At 46.9% G+C, this 26088-nt stretch overlaps 2 protein-coding genes across 7 annotated transcripts in view; one reads left to right on the forward strand and one right to left on the reverse strand.

The window, feature by feature from the left end:
• The window catches only part of BRD3 (bromodomain containing 3), a 48233-nt gene that overhangs the window by 21443 nt on the left and 702 nt on the right, over nucleotides 1–26088 (forward strand). For 2 of the 6 annotated variants that reach the window (XR_014318794.1, XR_014318796.1), the window contains 11 exons: nucleotides 154–368; nucleotides 2050–2421; nucleotides 8113–8241; nucleotides 9175–9366; nucleotides 10192–10427; nucleotides 10972–11264; nucleotides 13144–13272; nucleotides 13674–14144; nucleotides 16648–17531; nucleotides 19378–19465; nucleotides 20658–20745. Coding sequence is in view for 1 of the 6 variants with exons in the window: in XM_082775335.1 (XP_082631461.1) it covers nucleotides 154–368; nucleotides 2050–2421; nucleotides 8113–8241; nucleotides 9175–9366; nucleotides 10192–10427; nucleotides 10972–11264; nucleotides 13144–13272; nucleotides 13674–13789 (1682 nt within the window). In the remaining 5 variants the exon portion in view is untranslated. Of the gene's footprint in view, nucleotides 1–153; nucleotides 369–2049; nucleotides 2422–8112; nucleotides 8242–9174; nucleotides 9367–10191; nucleotides 10428–10971; nucleotides 11265–13143; nucleotides 13273–13673; nucleotides 14975–16647; nucleotides 17532–19354; nucleotides 19466–20657; nucleotides 20929–26088 lie in introns of those variants that run through there. The other 4 variants (XR_014318793.1, XR_014318795.1, XR_014318797.1 and 1 more) reach the window with 4 other exon arrangements.
• On the reverse strand, nucleotides 22572–23713 carry BRD3OS (BRD3 opposite strand). The gene is made up of 2 exons (XM_082775336.1): nucleotides 23645–23713; nucleotides 22572–23470 (listed from the first exon to the last, which is right to left on the reverse strand). Exon 2 carries the CDS (start codon nucleotides 22850–22852, stop codon nucleotides 22583–22585), a length of 270 nt encoding a protein of 89 aa, XP_082631462.1. The 5' UTR covers nucleotides 22853–23470; nucleotides 23645–23713; the 3' UTR covers nucleotides 22572–22582.

Here is a 26088-nt window from a genome sequence, read left to right on the forward strand (position 1 = left end):
CCTTTGTGCTCTTCCTGTGGCCCCGAACTGGGATCCTTTTGCCAAGCCCATGACTGTATAATCCAGCAGCACCGGTGTCACTTTGTTCACAGTGTCCTGTCGGCGTTTGTAACCGTCAATACATTGCAGTGTTTTCACTTTGTCGTTTGAAAGGAGCGCAGCAAGCAGTGGCCGTGTCTTCCGTCTCCCCGCCGGCCCCGTTCCAGAACGTCCCTCCAGCTGTGTCTCAGACGCCCGTCATTGCTGCCACCCCTGTGCCAACCATCACTGCTAATGTCCCGCCTGTCACTGCCCCTCCTGCCGCTGCTCCCCCTCCGCCTGCTGCTCCGATAATGCCTGTGGTTCCTCCGACGCCACCAGTAGTCAAGGTAAATGGAGTACTTGACCCCTTCCTCTTCAGAAGGCAGGATTGCTGAGCAGTGCTTTATTTTCATCCCCTTACTGCTGGTTGTGTGCATAACTTCTCTGCATTTGACTCCTTGGCCACTGTTGTCCCTTTGGGATGTGCTCAGACAAGGGCTTGCTGTCAAGTTGCAGTGGGTTCAGAAACGTTTTGCTAGTTTTACTGCACCCCAGCTGAGGTGCTGTCACCTGTAATTGCTCCAGTTCAGTTACGAGCTCTCATCTGACCTCAGCCTTAGCCAGTGCTCCCTCAATCAGAAGGCTGCTGGAGGTTTCCCCTGTTTTCCTCCATATAACCCAAAGCATGTCTTCCCTCTGGAACTGAATCCCTGATTTTCCTGGGACTATTCCATTAAGGTTTGCACACCCCAGCACTAGGAATGTTCCTCTCTGCCACAAACGAGGTCACGATAAGCCTTTCACTCCAGTTGGAGGAGACTGATGTTGCCTACAGGTTTTGGGTACATTAGTTCTGTCTTCCTTTCTGAGTAATCTCCTGGGAGGTGTCACTAGTGTTCCACTATTTAATATGTTAATTTATGGGTAAATGAAAATGTTGCTCTAAATAACCGGAATTTTCCTAGCAAGCTGTGTATTACCTAAAAAATAGTCGAAGCACAGCTCAAAGCTCGGTTCTCTGAACTGATATATTAACTGCAAAAGTGTTGGTGCTCCTTGTTGTGAGGTTGCATGGGTCAGCAGAGCTCTGGATTTTTTTCTTATTTAACCCTATAGTTGGAGAATTACTAGGGGAATTGTAAGTCAGATCTTCTTGCAGCAATGCTGTGCTCCTCAGAAGCCTGTCTCATATTGCAGTTTCTGTTCAAATAACTTGCTTCTGAGAATCAGTTTAATTTTAAAACTCAAGGATGAACCCAAAAGTGAGTTTGCCAAATATGTACTGCAAAATTAATCTTGCTTGGGATTTACTTAAGATTTGCCTTAGATTTCCCCGGGGAACCTCCCTCCCCCTTTCTTGTTGTTGTTTCCTCCAGAGGAATAGATCCTTCTTAGGAGCACAAGAAAGAGCTGACTGGACAGTCACAGCTTGAATTTATGGGAGATGTATGTTTTATTTGCTTGAAGCAAAATCGTTAAATTCTTACTCTTGTCCGTAATAAACAATCTACCTTAGCACATCCCCTAAATACAAGGGAGTGAGGGCTCATGGGTCTTTGGTGATTAATATGCTTTGGTTCAGAACTTATAGCCTGATCCTGCCACTGGGGACTCAGACATGTGGTTAAGTTACTGACACTTACTAAGTCACCATGCATCAGCTGAGCTGCAGTAATCGACTGGGCGCACTCCTTTCCTTTGGCAAACATGAGGTAAGAGTCCTTAGTTTAAATCTCAGTGAAATACATAGAGCTAACACATTTTTCATCATGTTTGGGGTTGGGTTGGAGACGTGCAAATGGCTGGTTACTGTGGCTCAGATGACGTGTAGTAATACATTGTGTTGTGGTCACTGAATTGTGTGTCAAAGCCTCTAGTCACAAGTCCCATTTATCCCAGGGAAATAATTGTGTTTTCTGTCAGAGGACAGGCAGATCGCAGAAATGAGGATGAATTGGGCTAGGTTTCTGCTAGCTTAGCGTGACAGCCGGGCATGCACTCATGAAGCCTGTCCATCTCCTGTTTCAGAAAAAGGGAGTGAAGCGAAAAGCGGACACGACGACGCCCACCACCTCTGCCATCACTGCCAGCCGAAGCGAGTCACCCACGCCCCTCTCGGACCCCAAACAGGCCAAAATCATCGCTCGACGGGAGAGCGGCGGCCGGCCCATCAAACCACCAAAGAAGGACCTTGAGGACGGAGAGGTCCCCCAGCACGCAGGGAAGAAAGGCAAACTCTCTGAGCACCTCAAGTACTGTGACAGCATTCTCAAGGAGATGCTCTCGAAGAAGCATGCAGCCTATGCATGGCCCTTTTACAAGCCTGTTGATGCAGAGGCCTTGGAACTACATGACTATCATGACATTATCAAACACCCCATGGATCTCAGTACTGTTAAAGTACGTCCACATTTACCACCTCTTTTGCAGGGTGTCACGGCCCTCTGGTTGCAGAGGACCTGCTCCTTCTGGGGGAGGGGGAAGGGACAAGGGTGGAAACTGAAACTGGATATCATCTGGATATTTTTATATTTTGTTTCCTTACCCTCTCCTTTTTTTCCCCATAATCTGGGACTTTTTTTTTCTGCCCTACAAAGCAGACTATATGATGGCATCCTCTTCTCTTTACGGATAGTCCAGCTATTTAAACTTGTGTTATTGGGATCGTGTTGCACTCGGAGAAGAAGAGGTGCTGTATTTCATAGGATTCAATTAATAGTATCCCATTTCCAGAAACCGCTGCCTGGCTACTTGTTGGCATGATGCATGGTCCAGATAGGCTTACGCTGAGCAATTCCAGCTGGAACACGATGATCTGGTAGGCAGGGGGAGGGAATAATGTGATGCTTGTGTGGTACAAGATTGGCTCTTCAAGACTTTAGCTTAGCATGGTCCGATATTCAAGATGTTTTTCTCTATAGACTGGGCGAGTTTCTTAGCCCCTCCTAAATATCCACAGAGCAAAGCTGTGTCTTTCTAGTTCCCATTTCTGCTTGGCCATTGGAATTGATGTCAGCGGAGGTGAGACTTTCTTCCATGTGCAGGAAGTTAAGGTGCCTCTGCTGGCTTTCATGGGCATGCCAGGATTGTACTGCTCCCAGCTTGGCCAATGCCTAGGATTGTTTAAAATGCTCAGGTGACAAAAGGACAGCCTCATTCCTGATTCCTTACACGTTCCTTGGCGAAATCTTTCACAGTACCTGGCAGCAGCACGTGGTGCTCTGATGTGCCATTCCATCCAGCCATGATGCTGCAGGGGTTCTTACTGCAGATACAGCATTTCGAAGAGTATTTTAGTTGCATTATTTAATGGTGAAAGAATAGTCACAGAATCATAGAATCATGTCATCCCAGTCTGTGCGCTGAGGACTAGAGCAGGAGTTAGAAGTGTCTGAGTTAATTGCCATCCTGCTGCCATGGTCCTTGGCAAGTTTCCCCATGCCTCTGTGCCTTAGTTTTCCCAGTCATAAAATGGGGATAAATAATATTTAACCTACCTCACAGAGCTGTTGGGAAGACATATATCTGGAAAGTGTTGCCTAAGTACTAAATATTATTATTGATTTGGTTTGTACAACGAAGGCCCTCTCTGAGCTGCCAAAAGTGCTGCAAGTGGGCTCTGGTGGAGCTGGGCTTGGGGACAGTTCATCTCCTGATCTTGCTGCGCCCTTGCTTTATTTACATAAACCAGTGCAATGTGCAGTATTTTCTTAGACTTGCAGTTAAGCCAAGTTGTATTAAAAGCCTGTAGCAATTTCCTGGGAAGAAAAGAGAGTAAGAAGGGTGAGTTGAGCTGCGAGCAAGAAGGGGGAGCCAGAAACAAGTGGTAAAAGCAAGAGAAAGGACTGGGTTGATCGGTGTAGTCTGGAGAGGTGGAGCACTGGTGCCTGGCTGGGATGTTCTGCTGACAGAGGAAGTTCCCAATGTTTTCTTGAGTAACTTTCCATTTTCTCTTGCTCTGAGCACGGATGAGGGAGGGAGAAGTTCCCATCAGTTTTGGTACTGCAGTTTGTTTGCCATCCTGCTAATTTTGGACGGCCAGTACTAGAGGCCTACTTAGTCCTTGCACGTTGCTTTAACGATATGCCTGCATCCCTTGCTGTCAAGGTCTGCTCAGTTCCCTTTGCAATGGAGTAATTTTTTTTTCCACTTGGCTTGAAGGTCCATCCACGTGGCTAGGATTATAGCGTAATTCAGGTTGGAGGAGACCTCAGGAGGTCACGACGTTTGGCGTACTGTGCCTACAGTTATATCTGCCTGTGCTTATCATGGGCTGTGCCAAAATCAGCTCAGAGTTCCTGAAGTGTCCAGTAGCTTTAAAGGGTGTCTGGTTCAGAGACGTGGCTGAGATGGGGAGAGGTGTCTCTGGCTCAGTGCAGCTGTTCTTCTCGTTATCACACTAGAGGGATGCAGTTATTGATAACCTCTTCTCTACCTGTTTTGTGAAAACAATTAGATGATGGTGTCCTAGATGAAGTCATTCAGTTACTGTACAGGTGAACCTAGTCCTTTCAAGACGTGGTCTCGGCTCCGTCGCAGCTCCTTGACTTCATAGGGATGCCGTGGGTCTCTCCAGAGATACCTGCTGCCTGGTGAATCAAGCCCAGGTGAACGCAGTAAGATTACAGATGAAAGAAGTGGAATCCTGACTGTCAAAGCTGATATTTTCACATGTGACTAGGTGGCTTCTCGTTGCAAGGGCTTCTGTGCTGTGTTTTGCAAAAAGTAGCTGCAATGCTCTGATTTTTTGGGTTGGTGACTGCTTCATTCTTGAAACTCTTTGTGGTCCTAACTTTATTCTTTTTAAAAAGTGTCCATCTCTGCACTTCTTCTGCAAGTGCAGGTGATTCTTTTCCCTCTGTACTTTTGTAGTATAGGTCAGAAAGCTGGAGAAGAATTGCTGGCAGACCCAACAGAGTCTTTTGTATGTAAAGACTCTGGACTTGTCTTTCTACGTAGTAGATTTTTTTTTAATAAACTTGTTTGAAGTGCTGTCTTGTATTGTTCTTTATGAAGTGTTTTGTTGTCGTTGCCCTTGGCCGGTAGATCATGGCGTGACTTTTCTGAGATGCAGTCTATAATACGTTAAGTGCCTGGAACAGAAACCTGCCATTTGCAGGCAGGGCAGGTGTCAGGGGCTTTCTCTGTGGCTCTGAAAGGCTCGAAATGTAATTCTGCACGAGTGACAATGGTTGTGGTAAAGCAGTGCAAATAATGGCCTTCAGACTAATCTTGAAAGAATTACGCAAGGAACTAAAACATAAACATTGCTGCAGCTGCAATGGATTCCGCAGTACCTGGCTGCTTGGAACTTCAGTTCTCTGCTTGTACCAAGTTTGATTTTTCACTAGGGAATACCTTTCCTGCCCAGGAGCATATTTTTTTCAGGCTGTGCGCCCAGCAGAGGTGTTCTTCGGAAGGATTTGGAGATGGTTTGCATGGTGGAAGCAGCAGGTTGGTTGTTGTGGCTGTGCCGTGAGAGGTGGAGAGGCTGCAGCAGAGCAGGTCACAGCTGGGAGCTGAGGGTGTGCTGGGGTGCTGTGCCGGGCTAGGACTGCAAGCAGGAAGATCTGAGGGCACAGGGGGTCTGCAGGGGTCTCGGTCATCACAGAGCAGGCAAGAAGTGCAGAACTGTTTGGAGCAGAGAACGGATGAAACACGGGGAGAAAGGGAGAGAAGAAGGGCATGGATTATGTTTTAAAATCAAAGAGGCAGCAGCCTTAACTCCCCAAAGCAGTTGAAATGCTTGCTGTGAAGCTGGAGCAGTGCTGTGCTGCTGCTGTCCCATCCACAGGCGTGCAGGGCTCAGCTGCAGTGTGTTTGTGTCCACCACTGGTGCTGGGGAGCCTGGGCACGTGGAGGCAGGGTGCTGTGCAGCGCAGGATGAGGTCCTGCAGAGCCCAGCAGCAGGGATGTGGATGGCTCTGCCTCTGGTTTGCTCCATAGTGAACAAACAATGGTCCTTGCTGCATAAGAGGATTTAGAAAGGTGTTTATTTGGGGAATAAAGTGCTATGTCCAGGGATCCGACTGTGCTTATTGGTTAGCTTTATGGCAGTGAATTGCTGTGGTTTCAGAGCAGCCGAGTCTTGGGGTCTTGAAAGTGACAAGAAGGCTCTTTGGGAAAATTTATGAAGATTGCTTTAATTGTACCTATTCTAAAGTAAAAACGCAGTTTCCCAAGGCAGCTCTTCTGGTTGAGGCAGTTTTTGTAGGGCACAAGTAGGCCCCCAGACTGATGTCTTTCCAGTCCTGCTATCTATGTCTTCTGATTTGCCATTGTAAATGTTTTAAAAAAAAAGCTAAACAGCTGAATATATCAAGGTGAACTTGTAACCCAAATATATTCCATCACATCGTTTTAAAATCCTTTCTTTTGTCAAGTTAATTTTTCTTTACACGAAAGCAGAAAAAAAAAATCGACAGTTTAAAGCATTGGGCTATAAAACTGTTGGTTTTGGATGAAAGCAAAGCCTCAGACACTGAAATGCATTTCACAGGCTGTAATCAGCCGTTGAGCGTGCCAAACAAATACAAGCATATCAAAAAAGCCTTTCATGCAGCAAGACATCTTTTAAAATAAATGGACCCTTTCGTTCGAACATATTGTTTTGCTTTGGAGTTGGCCTGAGACCCTTCTCAAACAAGGCCAGCTCTCCTTCAGACAGGAGAGGCACACAAATTGCGTTTCCCTCCCCATCTTTGTGCTGCAGTTTGGAGGCTTGCTCCTCATTTATTTTCCGAGGGAACGAGCTCTCGAGACAGGAGCTGGACAGGCGTCGAGCTGCAGCCCTGCGGGGAGGGATGCTACAGGAGCCACCCTGCAGGCAGATGCTTCCAAAAGCTGTATCCCTGGAGGTGCAATTCTGCCTTACGTGGAGCAAAAGCAGTTTTAGGAGTCATTGCAATGTCTCAAAGTAATTCCGGTATCTGCCGTATTCAAAGCTGTGACATATGTTTAATTTCCATCGAACAAGTGGGAGTTTTTCTAGCCTAAGCCTAAGCACCCTGCCTTCTGCTCTGGTGGGGAAGGAGCCTTGCCCGATCACATCTGCAGCCCGACTGCCTGTCGCTGGGGGACACAGGTGCACAAGACATACAAAAGGGAGGCTGCGAGCGCTTGGCAAACAGCGAGTGTCTTTAAAACCGTGTTTTTTAGATGCAAATGAAATCTAGTGTTAGCTTTTAAAATTTCCTTTTGGTAGGGGCAATTGGAGCTAAGGTTTTATACGTGGTAGCAATACGTGCATAAAATCAATTAAGTGCTAGGAATGCCATAAACTGTTCTCTAAACCAAATCGTTCAGTCCCAAACAGCAAGAGAAGTGGATGAAGTTGAGAGCTAGAAAATGAGAGAAAGGAACAAGTTGCAAATATTTAGCTCCTGATATTTTTCCTCACAACAGCAGGAAATAACATGAGGAACTGGTTCGTAAAGGGTGAATTCCGTATCCTTTCTGTATCTGTCGGTTGGACTTCTTAAATCAAGAGCTGGGTCTGTAGCTTAACAGCAAGTGCCTGACTTAGCGTAGAAATCACCAAGTGTAATTCATGCCTTGTGTTAGAAGGCAGCCGGGAGATGGTTGTAATCTTCTCTGCCCTTTCAGATTTAGAGGGTAAAAATACCCAAGCAGCATATAGAAATACATGCTGAAGGTAATCCTGTCATTGTAACGTTGTCTGTTGACTCCCTGCCCTTCAGTCTATGTTCTCTGCTTACATTAGTTTCTAATCCTGCAAACTCTTTCCCTGTCTGACTGCCTTTATTTTCTAGCAGAAGGGGGGCCCTGACAAACTTCCATAGTGCTGTTAAAGAAAACAACCCAAATATAGAATCTTAAGAGCTTAAACTATTGTGGAAGTAGATCAGTTTGTTCAGTTGTCTGGCTTTTGTTTGCTTATTTTAAAAAGCAGAAACTCTAAATGTTATTTAGGAGCTAATAAGCCTGATCAAACTACTGCTCTCTTAGACAAATGTGATTTTTGAAGCTGTTCTGAGCCCTCCCCATGACGCACATCCTTCATGCAATTACTATAAATGCTTTTTGCTTATGGCTTTTTCTCCCCTTTCCCTTTGGCTTGTTTGTTTGCAGAAAAAAATGGACAGTCGGGAATACCAGGATGCACAAGGTTTTGCAGCAGATATTCGGTTAATGTTCTCAAATTGTTACAAGTACAATCCTCCAGACCACGAAGTGGTAGCCATGGCCAGGAAGCTCCAGGTAAAGGTGTTGACAATTGCATCTTTCAGAGTACATTTAGTACAGCTATACGGTGTCCATTCAGACATCCAAGCATGGATCTGCCCTTGGCACCATCAGGGGAGAGTCAGTGATTCTTCCAGTCCTTGAAAAGAGCCTTTAGATACTCTCTGATGCAGAACTGTTGTGTTCTTCACGTGGCATGGCCCAATGCCATGCCTAAAATGTTATAATCATTGCTGTATAAAATAATGGGAGCATTTTCTTGGGTTTTCGGAATGTGTATGCCCCTCTGTACGTGCACCTTGGAAAAACTGGGAGAAATTGTGCCAGAAATTGAGTTGAAAACTGTGAAATGTACAGTATTACAGCGAGTGCTTCAATCTTTGGACAGGGTGTGGGGGATCCTGGCATTAAGACCAGCTGTACAGAGGCTGAGATTCCTCCCTGACCTTATGGAAGAGCTAAAGACCGATTTAGAAGTCTGCTGAGCTGGGGAGCAGCAAAGAGTGAAGCCAAACCTAGAGGGAAGTTGGTTAGAAAAGCCAGAGTGGGTCAGATCCGTTTAGTCTAGTGCCCCTCTCTGGCAGAGGCTGGTGCAGACAAGATGCAGAAGCCTCCCAGCAAGCAGAGGTGTGAGATTGCCCCTCCACAACCTTCCCAGCCACAAAAGGATCTCAGAGGGAGATTCAGCGACCTTCCCCTGCCTGCTCCTATCCCACTGCAAGACTAATTTTGTCCTTGATGAGGGGAGGAACTATATCTTACTGTGACGATTTCAACCCCTGCTCTAGAGTGCTCAGTGTATTTTGTTATTTACTGGTACAGCCCCTTGTTCAGTGCAGGAGGACCCTGACCCGTGGTGGGGTGTCTGGTGGGTTTAAAAGACAAGAATGAGGTCTTTGTGGCCGAGGCTCCTTTGTCACCATTTTTCCCCCCCCTTTTTTTTTGTAGGATGTCTTTGAGATGAGGTTTGCGAAGATGCCTGATGAGCCCGCAGAGGCCCCACCACCTCCTCCTCCGACAGCACCAGTTGTGAGCAAAAGCACAGAAAGCAGCCACAGCAGCGAGGAGAGCTCCTCCGACTCAGACAGCTCAGACTCAGAAGAAGAGCGAGCGACTCGGCTGGCAGAGCTCCAGGAGCAGGTTATTGGAGTGGCCGAGCTGTGTGTCTGTATGTGTGTCTGCGCAGTAGAAAGGGCTTAGCAGAAATGCATTTTTTTTTCTTTCTTAAAAGTCCCATCTAGTCTGCGATGCAGCAGAGTGATCACCCCTTCTGCCAGCTCAAGGGGAAGAACTCCCAGCTGTGAAATAAGTGTACTTTTGATGTCATGGTAGTTTTCCTTGAGATAACCGTTCTCACGGCTGGTGTTCTGTGCTTTCTGGGGATGCCAAAGTATTCAGCCATCATGAACGAAGGGGCACACAATATTGGGGAACTGGGTAAGCAATGTGACCCCCATTTGGCATGAGAGCTTGGGCACAATGACACCCGTCACAATCTTCCTGTGTGATATTTTCACCCTGTACCTCATCTACAGAAGCTGTTTTGGCTGTTACAAGCTCTGAGCCATGGCCTTTTTTATTATGCAGTGGTTGTAGGTACTACCTTAATGTAACAAAGCATTAATAAAATGGTTTATCTGGTGTCTCAAAGCAAGTTAATGCCAGATTCCCAAGGAGGGAATCTGGCATTTCAGAGTCCACATTGCCAGCACTCTAGACCAAACTATTAAGCTTAATTTTTATTTGCTACTATAAAGCAAGAATTAAGTTTTCAGTTAGCTTCTGCACATTTGCACTGCATTCTTTAAAGAACTTCAAGCAAAGCCTCCGAAGTCCAATCAGTAGACTGCTCAATCACTAACTTGAGGATATATTTACATGTCCAGGACATAGAGGAAGTGTATGTGGAGGCATGAGTTATCTTGCCTTGAACTCTGATCTATTTTTTCACTTTTCTCTCCTAAGCTAAAAGCTGTCCATGAGCAGCTAGCTGCATTGTCACAAGCACCAGTGAACAAACCAAAGAAAAAAAAAGAGAAGAAGGAAAAAGAGAAGAAAAAGAAAGACAAAGAGAAGGAAAAGGAAAAGCACAAAGTAAAAGCTGAGGAGGAGAAGAAACCCAAGGTGGCTCAACCACCGAAACAAGCCCAGCAGAAGAAAGCCCCAGCTAAAAAAGCAAACAGCACGACCACAGCTAACAGGTGAGAGCTTGCCTCCCACAACTTGCCTTAGGTGGGAATACCAAGAGCTTTCAGCCCAGTTTTGTCCCTTTTTTTGTCCCATTGCATTCCCTGGTGAAGCTCAGCTGTCAGCACAGTTAACTCGCAATTGAATAGTGTCTCTGTTCCCAGACAACCTCTGGGAGTTTTTAAGTTAGGGCTGGCAGCAGAGCCATCACATTTCCACTGTCTGATTCTCTCACAATCCCTGCCCAATCACTGTCAGATAAGGTTTTGCTTTTTGCCTTTTGCCTAGCCGGCAAGAACATGCTATTTCATTGCTGCCCCCATGCTGCTACTTGGGCTTGTTGTCATGCCTCACAGCACTAAAATATAATAGGAGTAGAACAGCTGATCTCAGCTTTCTGAACTTTTTTTTTTTTTTTTTTTGTGGTGCTGTTCAAGCTATCTGGCTTAGAGGTTCAAAGCCAAAAGCATTGGGATGTTTGTTGGAAGGGGAGTAGCAGAAAGAGTTCGTTGCTCTTTATATACCCATGAATGTTTCCATGCTTGCCAACCTCCCCAGGCAGCCCAAGAAAGGAGGCAAACAGGCGTCTGCAACCTATGATTCGGACGAGGAGGAGGAAGGCCTGCCCATGACCTATGATGAGAAACGACAGCTCAGCTTGGACATCAACCGCTTGCCCGGGGAGAAGCTGGGCAGGGTGGTGCACATCATCCAGTCGCGGGAACCTTCCCTCAGGGACTCCAACCCGGACGAGATAGAAATAGATTTTGAAACGTTGAAGCCCACAACTTTGCGAGAACTGGAGAGATACGTGAAATCTTGTTTACAGAAAAAACAAAGGAAACCATTTTGTAAGTTACCTCCTGGGGCACGCGTTCCCCAACCGGCTCTTGGGCTCAGCTTTGGAGTCGGGGCATGTTTGTTGAGATTCTCTTATCCAGCTGCTGGGTAGGTGATGACAGGGAGTTTTAGAGATTCTTTTCTCCCAGAGAAAATATGCAGAAACGTTCTGGTTTTTCTATTCCTTCTCATGATGCCCTCTCATGGAGACCTGGAGGGACAACTTGTTCCTCTGCAAGACCTGCGTGATACCTTTATTCCTGATCTTAGAAGGCACTACAAAGGTTTCAGTCCCATTGTGTTGGGTGTAATGTGTGTATACCTAGAAGGATACCTGGAAGGATTGGTTCCTTATCCTGAATAGTTTATCTAATTAGGAAGGAAAAAAAAAAAAAAAGTGTGGTTGGAATCCAAAACACCAAGGGAATAAACGACTCGCACAAAGTCACCTGGGTTACCTAAGGGTTCTGAATGTGTCTCAGTTGTATGTTTGTGCCAAAGCTGCTATTCCTAGATGGCCTGATTACCATCTAATCCTCAGTGATAGATGAGGGGGTGAATGTCAATGCCCTGGTGAGCGTACAGTGCTGTACAGTACAGGCTTTTCTCTGTGCCTCGTCCACAGAGTGAATTGCTGCAGCCCCTTGAGAATTTGGCTCCAGCTAAATAGCAGTAGGGTGCTGCTTAACCTGAAGTGGTCCTGACTCAATCCTTCTGCTTCTTGGTTAAGAGGAAGCTGTCCTGTGAAGAGTATAACATAACTAATAGATACTCACAGCTCTTCCACAGCGCTGTTTCCTCGCCACGGGACTTTCAGGTGGCTTAAGCAGAGCTCAGACTTCTGCCCTTCTTCTTGTTTTTTTTTAGTACTGCTTTGATTTCTGCCCCCACCCCCCTTCGCTGGTGGAATAGTTGAGGAAAGGATTTTCCAGAGCTGCTAGGAATTAGGTTTGGAGTCAAAGCATGGAGTAACATACAACATCAGATGTCTGTCTGTCCAATCCTCTGAGCCCAGCCTGTCCTGAGCTGGCTGGCGAACCTGGCCCACAGACACAGCATTAATTCCTGACCATGGCCAGACTCTCCTGCTGTCTGCTGCCTGTTCTGGTGTTCAGGGGCGCACCCTCTTAGCACTCTGCTTTCCAGATTTCTTTAAAAAAAAAAAAAATACTGCTTTAAAACAGTGCACAGAAACATAGGTATTTCCTTGCTGGATCAGGCAAAATATACGGCCCCTGTCTGCTTCTGATATTGGCCAACACCTGTGTTCAATTACTCCTCCTCTGAGTGATATTTCTTCTGCTCAGGAGCATGAGTAGTGCTGGTGCTTCCTACCATTTCCGTCCAAACTGATGCAACTGTGTTCTTGTTGTCTTGCCAGCCTTTGCCTCTATTGGTTTTTAACTTGTTCTTTTTGTTTTGTCTTATATCTAAAGCAACGTAAAACACAGTCGATTCTTGTGTGAGGTGTCTTAAGTTTTAATGGCAGATGCTTCTTCCTGACAACCTTTAATGGGACACTTTATTTTACAGGGCAGAAAACCCATGTAACAATTCTGTAATTAGAAATGTGTAACTATTGACCATATAACTGGCCGGTAAGTAACCTGTAACTACAAGGTTATTACATGGATATTTCTATCTTCTAAAACACTTTCCAGAAGGTTTCTCTTAAAGTGCATGTTACAGGATGATGGTGATTGGATAATTTAGACAACTTTGCCTGTTGTCCTCTATCTGGGATGTGTAGTTGCTGTGTGATCACTTGATCTTAGCAGTGTCGCTGCAGAGTGGTCCCACAGCCGTACATGCCCTGTAAAATAGCGATGTCCATTCTTTTTTTCACCCGCAACCATGCAGTTTCAGAAATGTTGCATTCCTCCTCCACAGCTGCAAGCGGAAAAAAGCAAGCAGCAAAGTCTAAAGAAGAGTTAGCTCAGGAAAAGAAAAAAGAACTAGAAAAACGCTTACAGGACGTCAGTGGGCAGCTAAACAACAACAAGAAACCTGCAAAGAAAGGTAAAGGCTGTGGTTTTACTGTGCTACCGGTGCCTGGAAAGCTGTAGTGTGCCTCGCTAAGGCAAAGCTCCTGCCTTCTGGTAGCCGTGGATTTTATCTGTGGTAGTTGCCATTAGTGTGGGCACACAGAGAGCTGCTGCTGGGCACCAGAGCTGCTGTGTGGGGTCTGCTCTGATCCCCCTCTGGGTGGAAGCTCCCCTTGGAGCTAAACAGGAGGTGTCTTGGAGGAGATTCATCCTCTGATGGGCCAGGCTCCATTCCAGCGAGTAAAGCTAATGGGTAAATAAGCTGGCCATGCAAAGCGAGGTTGTAAATGAAGCAGTGGATGAGAAAAGCTGTGGGCAAACCTTCTCTAGTTCAGTTCCTTGCAAGTAACTGCTTCACTGCCTCTTTTCCTGCAGAGAAATCCGGCTCTGCTCCCTCTGGAGGCCCTTCCCGGCTCAGCAGCAGCAGCTCCTCTGAGTCTGGGAGCAGCAGCTCCAGCGGCTCCAGCTCGGACAGCAGTGATTCCGAATGAGTTACGGACACTTACACACAAAATGGACATCACTCTCACCGATGCTCTGCAGTGTTCCTTTCTCTCCTTAATATACTGCTCTCGTTCCACAGTGGTCAGGTTTTTTTTTTTTTTTCCTCTCTGACTTTTTTTTTTTATTTTTTAATTCAGTGTTATAAAAGGTATCTTCCATTTTTTTGGGGGGCGCTCTTTTAATAGGTCAAAGATCTTTGCGTGTGCGTGTGTGTGTGTGACTAGACTTTATGACAAATAGTTCCCTTTGCATAAAGTCTCTAAAATACATTTTAACTAAAGAAGATTTCTTGAAAATGGAAGAACTTGGAACTCTTAGCAGATCACTAGAAGGTTCTGCAAGGTTTGTAGTACATTTCCCTCCTGCCCCTTCCCTCTCCCCAGAAATGTTCTCTTAATAAGCCCACCTGGCTCACACAAAGAAAAACTTTTTTAAAAAAAGGAATCTCTGTAAAATGGTACTGTATCTGAAAGATGTTAGCTTTGGAACTAGTTGGTGTATTTGTTATTAGCACTAGTATTCTTAATCTCAAAGTCTACAGTGTGATGAAAATGTCAGATGCTATCATCTTTTTACATAGAAAACAAAAAATTCTCATGTACTGTGGATTGCTAACATTTTTTGTTAATATTCGTAGAGGCCATAGGCACCTGTTCAGGAAGGTATTTAAGCATGGACTTAATTTTAAGCACATGAGCAATAGAAGTGTCTGCATTTCTAGTCTTTTCCACTAAAATTTTTATTTTTCTTGGGAATATTTTGGTAAGAAGAGAGCGAGGGACACTCAGGTTTCTTGGAAATGTTATTTTTAACATCAAATAGATAATTTCCAGGAAATTGACACTGTCTATGAAAGTTTTCGTTTAATTGAAAACAGCTTTTGGCTGCAAGTCCTCAGCTGGACCTCAAGGAGTGATCCCTGCAGAGTGACCAAGGCGTCATGTGCTCATTATTAGACACATGCTTAAGTACTTTCTCCATGACAAGCACCTCAGTCTGGGCTTAAAATAAAAGAGCACTTGAGCCCCAGCTGAGGCTGAGCTGGCAGGGGACTTGGAGAGGGATGTTGGTTTTGTCTTTTCCTTTGTTTTTCCCCTTATCTCTGTATCTGCAATGAGCTCCTAGAAGGGGAATGCTATTTCTGTGTCACACAGAAAGGAGGTTTCCAGACACTGAAATGTTTACCTCAATAATAGTAAGGGAGGGAGGGTGGGGGGGTTAGAGGCAATTTTTTTGAGGCTATCAATTTCTTCAGAGTCAGACGAATGTTTCGACCTGCACTGCTGCAATACACTCCATTTCCACTGTCCCTAATTTCATGTATATATAAGTACTTTATTTATTAAACACTACTGGTCATTTAAAATTTACTAAAAAAAAAAATAACAAGACCAGCAGAAATGCAGATTTTTAATGTGGTTTGAACCAGATAAAAAACAAAACAAAACAAAAAAACAGCAACAAAAAAATAAACATGTTATTTAAATACATAGGACTTTATACCTACAGGTGCTACAGTCCAGTCTATTGTGTATCTGGTGCTCTGTCATGTTTTGTGTGTTCATTTCTTTTTGTCCTTTCGCTTCAGCCCCTTTATTTCCTGTTTTGTACAAATTTTGAAGACATACAGGTAGATGTAATTTCTTGATGCAGCACATTTTTTGTCTGTATTATTTCCACAGGTCTTTCCCCTCTCCTTTTTTTTTTTTTTTTTGGTAGAACAGCGTTGGGTTTGATTTTTATAATCCAATTTTAGGAAAACACCAGTTCTATAATTATATAAAATTTGTAATCTGAGGGGCAGAAATTTATTGTAAATTCTTAACTTTTTAGCTTTTTATTGTAAAGAAAATATACAGAGTTTAACAGAAAGTTATGCCTTTCCTTCTCCCGGCACCAGCCCCGAAGGCTGCATCTCTGCTGTGGCGTAGCCCTGAACTTCACCCTGCTGAGGAGTGGCCTCAAAGGGCTCCTCAGCCCTGGCACGGGATTTTTGTTGCACAGTCAGCCTCCAAGAGCTAGGACAGGAGCTGGTGTGCTGGGAAACGTGGAGCCTGGGGGGATAGCCCTTTGCTGAAAAGCCAGGGGGCTGCGGGGCCAGCCTGCTGTTAGCACTCCATGGTTTGCACTTACTGCATCCGCATTCAGCTGCCAGTCACTTAGTGAAAACCTGAGGTTTTATTAGCCAGCCCCTTAGGAGATGGGGTTATCAGGAAGTTTATTCTTGCATCTGGCCTTTAGAAATCCATCTTTCAAGGATCAGCATTTCAGGTTGTTCAGATGTGCGTCTCATACAGCCTACTGGCCCTGTCTGTGTCTTTTATCTCTGTAGTGACAATAGCACTCTGCAGTTTGCTGTAGAAAGGAATTCCCGTTTTCTGCTAAGGGTTGAAAGAGATGCTCTGTAAGCTGCTGTAAGTAGCTGGACGTCCTCAGCTCATTTTGCAATTGCTGGGGTGCTTGGCCCACTGGCAGAAAGCCCTCCAAGTCTTTGCAGATTGAGTTTCCTGTAGTGTTGGAAAATGCGTGGACTAGTGTGTTCTGATTCTTGCTGAAATTAATGATTTTTCTTTTCCATTAACAATGAAGTTATTTTTAGTTGCTATATTTTTTTAAATTCTGCCCTTAAAAAAAAAAAAAAAAACACCTTCCCCTAGACAGATACTTAGTAATATATTTTCAGAATTTTACTATGAGGAGATGTAATATACACCTAATTAAGCTTATTTTTTTTTTAATGAGCTTGGATTTCATCTGTCTTTCTCCTAGTGTCTGAGACTTGCATTATCAAAACTAACTAGTACTTTTAATTAAATTAATTGCTACCAATTCAATACCACGACAGCTTGGAGAAACTGGCTCCCGGCTTTCCCTGCTGAAATCCTTTCCTGCATTCACTTGAGCTATGCCATTGATGTAAGGTGATGGTCGCCCCGGACAAAAGGTGCTCCTGTGCAGAGAACATCCCCCAGCCAGCATTTGGAGGCAGTGGCAGCCCGCCCAGCAGCTCTCTCACCAGCATCACCACCATGCAAAGCCCAAGGACCTGGCTCTGCAGCACGCCGCCGTCCCCTGACACTGAGGCCAGGGTGCAGACACCCACCTGGACACGTAGGTCTGTCCTGACAAGTGGAAAGGTTGGAGCCGAAGGGTTGGAAACAAGCGTGAAGTGATGGAAAGGGGCCTGGCCTGGGACTGTCTGCAGTGCTGGAGGAGGATCCCTGCTTTAGTTGGCAAACTTGTCCTAGCCTGGGGATTTGCAAGGAAAACAAGCAAACAAAACAAAACAAAAAAAAGGAAAGATGAAGAGGCACCTGCCCATCCTTGATAAGCCAGCTGCGACTTGGGCTTCTCTATTTGGTGGAAAACTTTCGTGGAAAGTAAGATGTTTTCCAATGAATGGCAGCTCACAGGATAAATCCATTTTGCCGTGACCATTTCAGGGGAAAAAAAAAAATCAGTGACTCTTCACTGCAAAATGTTCTTACATTTTTTTCATTTTCGTATTGTTTGTAGTGCTCATTATCTCCTGATATGTCAGTAGTGGTGCCTCTTGTACATCCAGATCAGAGTGTCTCCTGGAAAGAAGAGATGTTTTCAGTCCATAGTAAGTAGCAGCTGCCCTTAATGAGTTGGAAACGGAAACAATAGAGCATTTATTTAACCGAGTTTGTATTGCATGACACGTCAGTGCAGATGTCATGAAGTAACTTGGAAATGATCTAATGTGTAAGTAACATTTGAAATGGCATTTTTAAACTTCAGAATGAAAAAGACTGAATTTTTTATGGTAGGATTTTTTCTTGAATGAACAAAGTCTAACTTTGTTTTCCAGGGGAAATTTCACTGAAATCAGTATGATTTCATATGTATACATACACACATAGTTTTATTGAAACTGTTTTTTCTGAAGAATTCCTGTTTTGACAAAACGATTTCTGACCAGACCTAATACCAATCAACCAGCATTACTGCACCTTTAAAAACTTTGTTAAACTTTTATCTGATTGTAAGGTCAGCCTGTCTCCTGGCATACCATCAGATGTAGGCTCAATGGGACCAGAGGGAGATCCGCATCCCGTGGGCTCAGGCCCTGGTTTATCTACTAAAGGAATCTGTCGAGTCCGACAGTTTTCTGCTAACCAAATGTTGTCTATACAAAATCTTTTCAGTTTTGTATCGATGTGATTTTAAACTTTCCTACCGACAGGGTTTGTAACTATAGAACTGATATTTCAGGACTATGTAGCTGATGTCTGTGGGGTGTGTGCACAATCGCTGCACGCACCCACACACACATACACACAAGCACGTGTGTGCGTGTATATATACAAATTTAGTTACCCAGTGAGGTCTCTTTCCATGTTCTCTATGTGGTAGAAGCAGACTGCAGTTACCTAATCTAGTTCTTTCTCTGTTTTGGGGACTCTTAGACCAGTTTTTAATTTTTTCCTTGTTTTGAAAGGAATGATGTTTTTTAAAGCTGGGGTTGGAGCTAGGGGGAAGGGATTGGGGCATGACAAACAAACAAAAAAAAAAAAAAACACAAAACACAACCTTTTTGGTAATTTTTAAAAAAAAGGAATACTCTACTACATGAGCAGTTACCACTAGGGCTAACTGGGCAGGCTCTGCATTGTCAAAGATAAATTTAGGGCGAGGATGCGTTACACTAGCAGCATTATCTTGCTTGTAAAACAATGAGATGCATTTAAAGCAAAAATGGTATTTGCATATCTTTTTAAATGTCATTTTTAAAAATAAATAAATCACCAGCTAGGATTTGACACAGGCCACTTAGAACTTATCCCTGATACTGGCATAACCAATCCAGAAAGATTTGTTGTTGTATTTGTTTTGTTTTTCCTTTTTTTAATATTTAAAAAAAAATGTTACTTTTCTGTATGATGTGCATGCAAATTTACCGTAACTTTTTCTTAAAACTTTTTAGTGCCATTTCTAGTATATTCCTGTAAATGTCAGTTACTGGAAAAAAAAAAAAAAAGTCAATGTAAGTAGTTTAGCTTGTTTATTGCAAATTGCTGGCCTCAAACACAACAGAATTTTTAAAAAAAAGTTAGAAAGTAATCTTTGATGTTACTGGTAATGGACCCTGGTCCTGGGGCATTTGTTTTGTTTTCATAATAAAAAGAAAAATTGTTTTGTGTGTGCAGTTTTATACTATATTTTCCCCTCTCCTCTTCTTTTCCTCAGTTTCCCTTTCAGGTGTGGCAGCTCAGCTGAAAACCAGTGGGGCTTTGACCTACCAATTGGTAGAGTAGCATTGCCACCAAACAAACGTAAAAATACTAAGGATCCTAGTGCCGTGAAATAATTTGGGAGTTATTTTGCAAGCCCAGCTGTTTGCACGGATGGTGTGCTGCACTCCTGGGGGCAAACTGCCTGCAGAGCAGAGGGCAAGTCTGGGGTGCTGCCAGCTTGGCCTGGGGGGCTCTGAATCACATCTCAGTACTTGCCATATGCTAAATACACCTTTTTTGTTTGTTTGTTTGTTTTTTTTTTTTTTTTTGTTGTTTTTTTTTTTTTGTGAGGGTTTTGGGCTGCTTTAATGCAGGGGGGCAGCCAAGGAAGGACGTTTTCCCCTCCTAGAAAAACCTATCATCTGAAGGGGCCTTACCTTGTGAGAATTGCACCTGATAAAGGTAAGTTGAGCTGAATACAAGGAGGTTGAAAATCTCACCCAAGTTTAATGCTATTTTCCAGCCACCAAGACCTTAAAAAACCAGAGGGAATTTCTCACCAGCTGCGGCTGCTGGCCCCGCAGGTCAGTGAGCCCAGGGCAAGCAGGACATAGGAGATGCAGTTGGGAAATGGGGGTCCTACAGCGGCTGACTGCATTCACAGCACAGTCCTGACATTGCTGTATGGTGGCCAAAAGCTATTTTGGTTACTGAAGGTTATTTTTTTTTTCTGTTAGCTTTCTCAGATGGATGCCTGGTGGTTTATTTATACAGTAGGGGTTACAACAGCCAGGTTCCTGCAGGGTTAATCTTTCTCTAACCTTGTTCCTGCTCGCTGGGTTTAAAAGCTGTGATCTGGAAGGTTTCAGCAAACCTCTTTTGCTTAGCCCATGGAAAAGTGTGGTTTTTTTTTCAACCTAGACTTTAAAATTCTCCTGCGAGGCTGCTGCCTCCACAAGTGATCTTTTCCAGCAGTGCTGTGACTTCAGGGGGGCCCCACCAGTACCTGAGGTAACCCCCCGCTGAGGGACACGCAGAAGAAAAACGCACGCCTGCACACAACGATGCGTTTAAATAATTTTAATGCACTTAACCAAAGAGGCTAAAACAGCATTTTAAACCAGTGCATTAACACTACCCACCTGCCTTACAGAAATGCTCGCTTCACAGCAGCCACCCCACAAACCTGCTGTGACTAATGAGGACACAGCTACAGAAACTGCACTCACACTCACGGGCACGAGAGGGAAGAACAAGTCACACTTCTCCTGCTGTCCTGTCTGCCCTCAGTCCTGGAAGAACTTATGCACACACTTAAGCTTTTATTCCTGAACAGTTTTAACGCTTTAAGCTGAATTTTGGTTTACCAGCCACATAAACAAAAAGGGACTGATTATACCCAAAATAAATCATCTTTCTTACTGAAATTAAAAAAATAAATGTGGTTTTTCTATAAGAAAAGTAAAGAAAATGAACAGCTGGCTTTGGGGATGTGCTGTTGTTCTCCCTCGTACCTTAAACTCCCAGGATTAGGGCGCTCCCCTGGGCTGCTGGAAAAGTCCTGAGCCCACTTCTGCCTTGCCAGGTTGCTTCTGTGCTTCCCAGGGGAGCCCTGGGGCCAGGCTCCTGCCCATTTTTTTTTTTTTTTTTTTAGTGCTCACCTGTCTGGAGCCCTGGGTGTGCCTCGTGTCCCAGGCAGTGCCCTGCCTTAACCAGCCCACTCCGTACAGTGGTTCTGCTGCCCTGCCAGCAGCTTTCTGAGTCCAGTTAGTGTTGTGAATCCTGCTGGATGCTTCTTCCCCAGCTGAAAAACCATACACCGAAAATATTTCTCAGCTAGAGCTCGTCCTGCCAAGACCAAGAGGACTCTTTGAGCGTGCAGAGCGATGCCTACGGCTGGGAAGCACCGAGGTCCATCTCAGCAGGTTTGGTTTTATGAGCACACACAAGGTACCAAACATTAACACATGCATAAATAGTTACGTTAAAAAAATGAGCTGCCCACGTTTTGCAGTGAATATAGTGATCAGGGCTGAGTATACCAAACCTCTCTGATCTCACAGTAACACAGGTACGTTCTGCTCAACACATCAACTTCAGCAAACCTCAGTGTTTGTGCATTTAATGCGCACGGGAGAGGTGGAGAAAATTCTTCTTTGCTATATTAAAAAAAAATAAAGTGCTTGAGAAATGCTTAAAGGGAGAGGTTTTAGATAAATATGATAGCGGTACTGACTGTGCCTAATTTTAGGCAGGTAAATAATCCACCTTGAAGTTAACATCAAATACTGATTTGCTGGAAGTTGAGCCCATGTCCAAGTACTGCTGGGTTGAGCACACAGGGCTCAGCCCGATGTTACACTTCAATGCTGAACCCTGGGAACATAATTAGCAGCCCTGGAAGTGGTTCTGCTTTGTCTTTAAGAAAGGTTTAGGTGCTTGCTGGGTTGGGTTCTCAGCTTGACCTTGTCGTGAGGAAGTTAGGGACTCAGCTCCAACAGCAACAACCTGAGAGCAGGACCCATTGCTGAGAGGTATAACTGTAGTATTTTTGTCTCCTAAAACCCTTCAGTTGGTTGAAACAAATGCTGCCAGACACAATGTATGTGTACCAAATCTACTAAAGCAAGAGATGTTATCCAACCGGAATTAGAAATCATTTCAAGCTCCTACATGCATTAAAACCTACGTGCAAAGCAGACCTCAGTAGGCTGGAGATGTGTGTGTTTACAGCAGCTTTCTTCCTGTTGCTCTCTTAGGCCCATCCCTCCCTCTCAGGTGGTTCACCCGGCAATGCATTCCTGGAGCATTAGCTGGGGCCTGTGCAAGCTTTAATGGGGCTGGGGATCTTGCTGCAGGAAGGGACTCGGCTGCACTGGCTCCAGAAGTCCTGTCTGTAATTTATTTCTGTAATGCCAAAGTGAAAGGGCACTTTGCTTTGCAGAGGATGGAGCTGCAGTGGACCTTTCCTGTTAAGTATTTTGAAGGCTCAGATAAAAATCTCAACACATTTTTTCCCTCTTCCCCTTTCATTTAACTTCATGACCTGGTTCTAAGAGACCACTTCCAGGGAAGTAATTAAAGGCAGACAGGGCAAGCAGAGCAAGTACTGGCTGTGTGTGTTAGCAGATAATCTTCCTAAAATCTTAATCTCAGCGGAAACCAATCTAGACTCGCCTATCTCCCACCAGCGTTCGCAGAGCTTTGGCAATGCCTAAGGACTAGCAAGGTAAAGTGCCTGCTGGGGCCAGTTCCCAAATGGCAGCGGGTGTTGTTCATGGTACACAAGCCACTTAAAGCAACACATGGTCCAGCACGGACCCTGCTGATGACGCTAGGCGGCAAACACAGGCTCATCAGTTCCTGAGCGAGGCTGGTTTTGTTATATACACTCAACGACATGCAAAATCAGATGCTACCGACAGCAAAAATTAACATAAACTTCCAGCAGCCTTCCTGACCGATCCCACACCCGGCCTTAGCCGCAGGTCTGGTGGCACGGTGCGAGCCCTCCACCTCCAGCTTGCTGCAACTCTGGTTCGTCTCCACATGCAGATTTCTGGTGCCCAGCCACCGGAATTACATGATAGCACAAAACTTGGACTGTCCCGTGTCCCTGGAGACATCCAGCTTGTTTTTGTCCCGCACCAGGATGGCTTCGTTGCCGTACTGCGAGTACCACATGCTGCGGCTCCGGCTCAGGTACGTGTTGGGCGGCGCTGACTCCAGTTTCTGCTGCTGCTGCTGCCAGATGAGCAGCGAGGTGTCCCTGTAGCGCAGCCGGGCATAGCCCTCGGACAAGGCTTTTTCGGGCAGGGGCACCCTCCCGTTCATCACCTTGTCAGTCATCTGCTCAAGGGCACCTTCAAAGGCGAGATCTTCCTCCCGGCAGCTCCGAAATACACCCCGCTGGGGCGGTGCAGACCGACGGCAGCTTGGTGCTCAGGGGAGAACATCCCCAGGGGCACAGCTCCTGGGGGCTGCGAGCTGTACGCCTGGTACCAGCGCCCCTCAGAAGAGGGCACGGGGATGTGCGCACCCGAAAATCAGAGCAGGCAGCCTGGCCTTGTTTAGGGAACAAACCAGGGCTTTTCCAGAAGCTCATCCAGCGGTGGTGTTGGTGCCCGTTTCATCTTGCAGAGGGGCCAGGCGCACGAAGCTGGGAGTGATGGGGCGAACGGCTCCGGCTGAGGGTCACCTCTCCAAAGGATGGAGCCCCGAATTGTAGGGCACACCTAAGGGGCCACCAGCAGCATCCAGGCTTGTGCGTGACCTCGTGCGTGACCTCAGCACCCGTCCGTGACCTCAGCACCCCTGCGTGACCTCACGCCGACGCCAGCCCGGCGCTCCCCCAGTCCCTTCTTGACGGATAGCGCCCAACACAACCCAAGGCGCTGCCTCCACGTCTCCGCACCCCTCCTGGGCCACCCATCACCTCCCGACAGCACCGCTCCGAGGGGCTTCAACCTGGAGGGGGGGGGACACACAGCGAGGGTCACAGCAAGGCCTGGCACCGCCCCCCTTTTCCCCTCCCTCCACCCTTTTCCCACCCTTCCACGGGTTTCCCACCCCCACCCCCTGCCCCCCTTTAGGGTGCCCCCCACCCTTGGGCGCTCCCTGCCCCCCATGGCCCCACCGTGCCTGCGCTGCCCGGCCCGGCTCGGCTCGGCCCCGGCGCGGCTCCGCGGAGCGGCTGCGGAGGCGCCTCCCGAGCGCATCACGGCGGGGAGGAGCCGCAGCCAACGGCGGGGGGGAGAGGACGGGGCCGGGGCGGAGCCGGGGAGGACCGGGGGGGACTCGGGGGGGACCCGGTGCTCGCCTCCTGCCCGCCCCCAGCCGCTCCCGGTGCTGGCTTTGGGGCGAGCAGCGCCCCGACAGCAGCATCTTGGGGTTCCCCCGGCACGGAGCAAGAGAGCTGAGCGAAGGGAGATTATTATTATTTATTTATTTACTCGTTTGTTTACTTATTTATTTGCTTATTTATTTTATTTATATGCTGGTGGTGGTAAATCTCAGCTGCCAAGCTTCTTAGCGCCTGCTAAGGCAGCGCCCTGGTGGGGTTTTTGCCCTGCTGGGCAGCTGAACGCAGCCCCAGCCGCTCTCACGCTCCCCGTCCTTAGAAGGGGGGGGAGAGGAAAGTATGCTGGAAAGGGAAAAAACAACCCGTGGGGGGAGATGAGGGTAATTTAATAAAAGGGAAAAGGAGGAGGGAGAAACAAGCAGAGGCTGAGCGGAAGCACAGAGGGAGAGAAAAGGAATTCCTGCCTGCTTCCCGTCAAGGGGAGGAGGGAAGGAAGGAAGGACAACGGGAGGATGGACGCATGGACGTGGTCAGCACTGGAGATGTCCCGACTCCGCCTGATCCCCTCCCGCTAGCACAGCAGAGACAGGAGCCAGCCCAGGCACCTCCCTGTGGAAGCTGCAGAGCAAAATGTGAAATCACTGAGTGGAACCAGATTTGCTTTTTGCTTTCCTGCTCCCCTTTGCCAGCCTGCAGGCACTCACCCCCATCGGCTGCTCTGGGTGTGCAGGGGTTCAGGAGCTCCACAGCAGCCTCGGGCTGTCCTGGCAGGGGTGCAGGGCTGCTAGCAGGAGGATAATTGCAATCCCTCTTCCAGGCCACGAGCTGTCTGGGCAGGTCGATCAGGTGCTTACAGCAGGCGGTGAGCCAGACAGAATTGCTGTCTGCACCGGTGAATAGTTGTAGTTTGACAGCAGCACTTCAACCCTGATTGTCCATGTGGGGTGTGCAGCCTGCATCTTCCTCCTCCCAGCCTGCATCTTCCTCCTCCCTGCCTGCACCAGCCGCAGCCGTGCGACCTGTCCCTCGCGAGGATCGAGTAAGAGCCACTGCTGAGCACTGTTGGCCGAGCTGTGCCTCCCGCAGCTTTCCTAAAATAGCTGGAGAAGGGAGCCCACAGGGTCTCATGGCACGATGTAAGCGGTGCCAGGCTGCACGGTGACTGCTGACAGCTCCTGCCCGGGCAGCCAGGCCCCAGCTGGGGATGGGTGTCCTGTGGGACAGGCTGGTGCACACGCAGCCTGATCCAGAAGGTGGCAATGGCAATCCATGGACACTCGGAAATGGGGATTTCGTGGAGGCACGGCCCTGGTATTTAAGGGAGATTTTCAGATGGATGCTCCTAAGAGGCAGCGTGGTGGCAGCTTCTCTGCGTGCTCCAGCTGGGGGCTCCTGCCGGCACCGAGTTACTGAGACCCCGGGGATGAAAAGCCACGAAGCCCCTTCTGTTACTACTTCTGTTTTAGTATTTTTCCAGCGTTCATCTCTCAGGCCTCTCACTTGAGAAAGCAACACGAGGATGGGCCACGAGCGCCGAGAGCAGCGCGCTGGGTGCCCAGCAGAGGGTGGTGTCAGCCTCTGCCAGCAGCTCCGCCGCTGCCCCAGGCTGTCCTGTCTGTCGTTCCCTGGCTGCCTGTCATTCCCTGGCTGTCTCTCGTTCCCTGCCTGTCTCTCATTCCCAGGCTGTCTGTCATTCCTTGGCTGTCCTTCATTCCCTAACTGTCATTCCCAGCAGAGCCAAGGGGCAGGAGAGGGGAGCACCAGCTCGAGCACAAAACCCACCCCGTGCTCCTTTTCATTTGTCCAATCCCCCTTTCAGCTTTAGGTTCACACTGGAAGCAGTTCCTAGATCCTCTTTGCTTGTCCCGTACTCCCCTGGTTCAGGACATTTGTATGATCTGCAGCTCGCAGCCCACAAGAGTGCGTGCTGGCTGCATGCTCATCGCCGAGCCTTGCCTTCCAGTTGTTTCCCCTCTCAGAAATCCCTGCTATCAGCTGTTTTTCCTGCTGCAGAGGTGGGTGAGAAGCGTCCTTGCTTCAGCACCTCCCACGCAGATGCTGGCTTTGCAGCTGCAGCGATCGGTCCTGAGTGTCCGAGGGCCAAGCAGGGGTTTTATTATGCAGTAAAAAAAGCCAGGCCATAGCAAGCAGCTTTAATTATACGCATATAATAAACTCCTCTGTAGCCCTCTACCTACAGACCTGATCTCACAGGGCAGACTAGGGCTCAGTGACCCAAAATTATCCCTGGCAGGACTCCACGCCTTTCAATGGCTGCGTGACT

Source organism: Aythya marila (assembly GCF_965140915.1).
Source record: "Aythya marila genome assembly, chromosome: 19".
Classification (NCBI taxonomy): domain Eukaryota; kingdom Metazoa; phylum Chordata; class Aves; order Anseriformes; family Anatidae; genus Aythya; species Aythya marila.

Coding starts and splice junctions, on each gene's coding strand:
- BRD3OS (XM_082775336.1), bottom strand. CDS start 22,852: ATGACTGACAAGGTGATGAACGGGAGGGTGCCCCTGCCCGAAAAAGCC.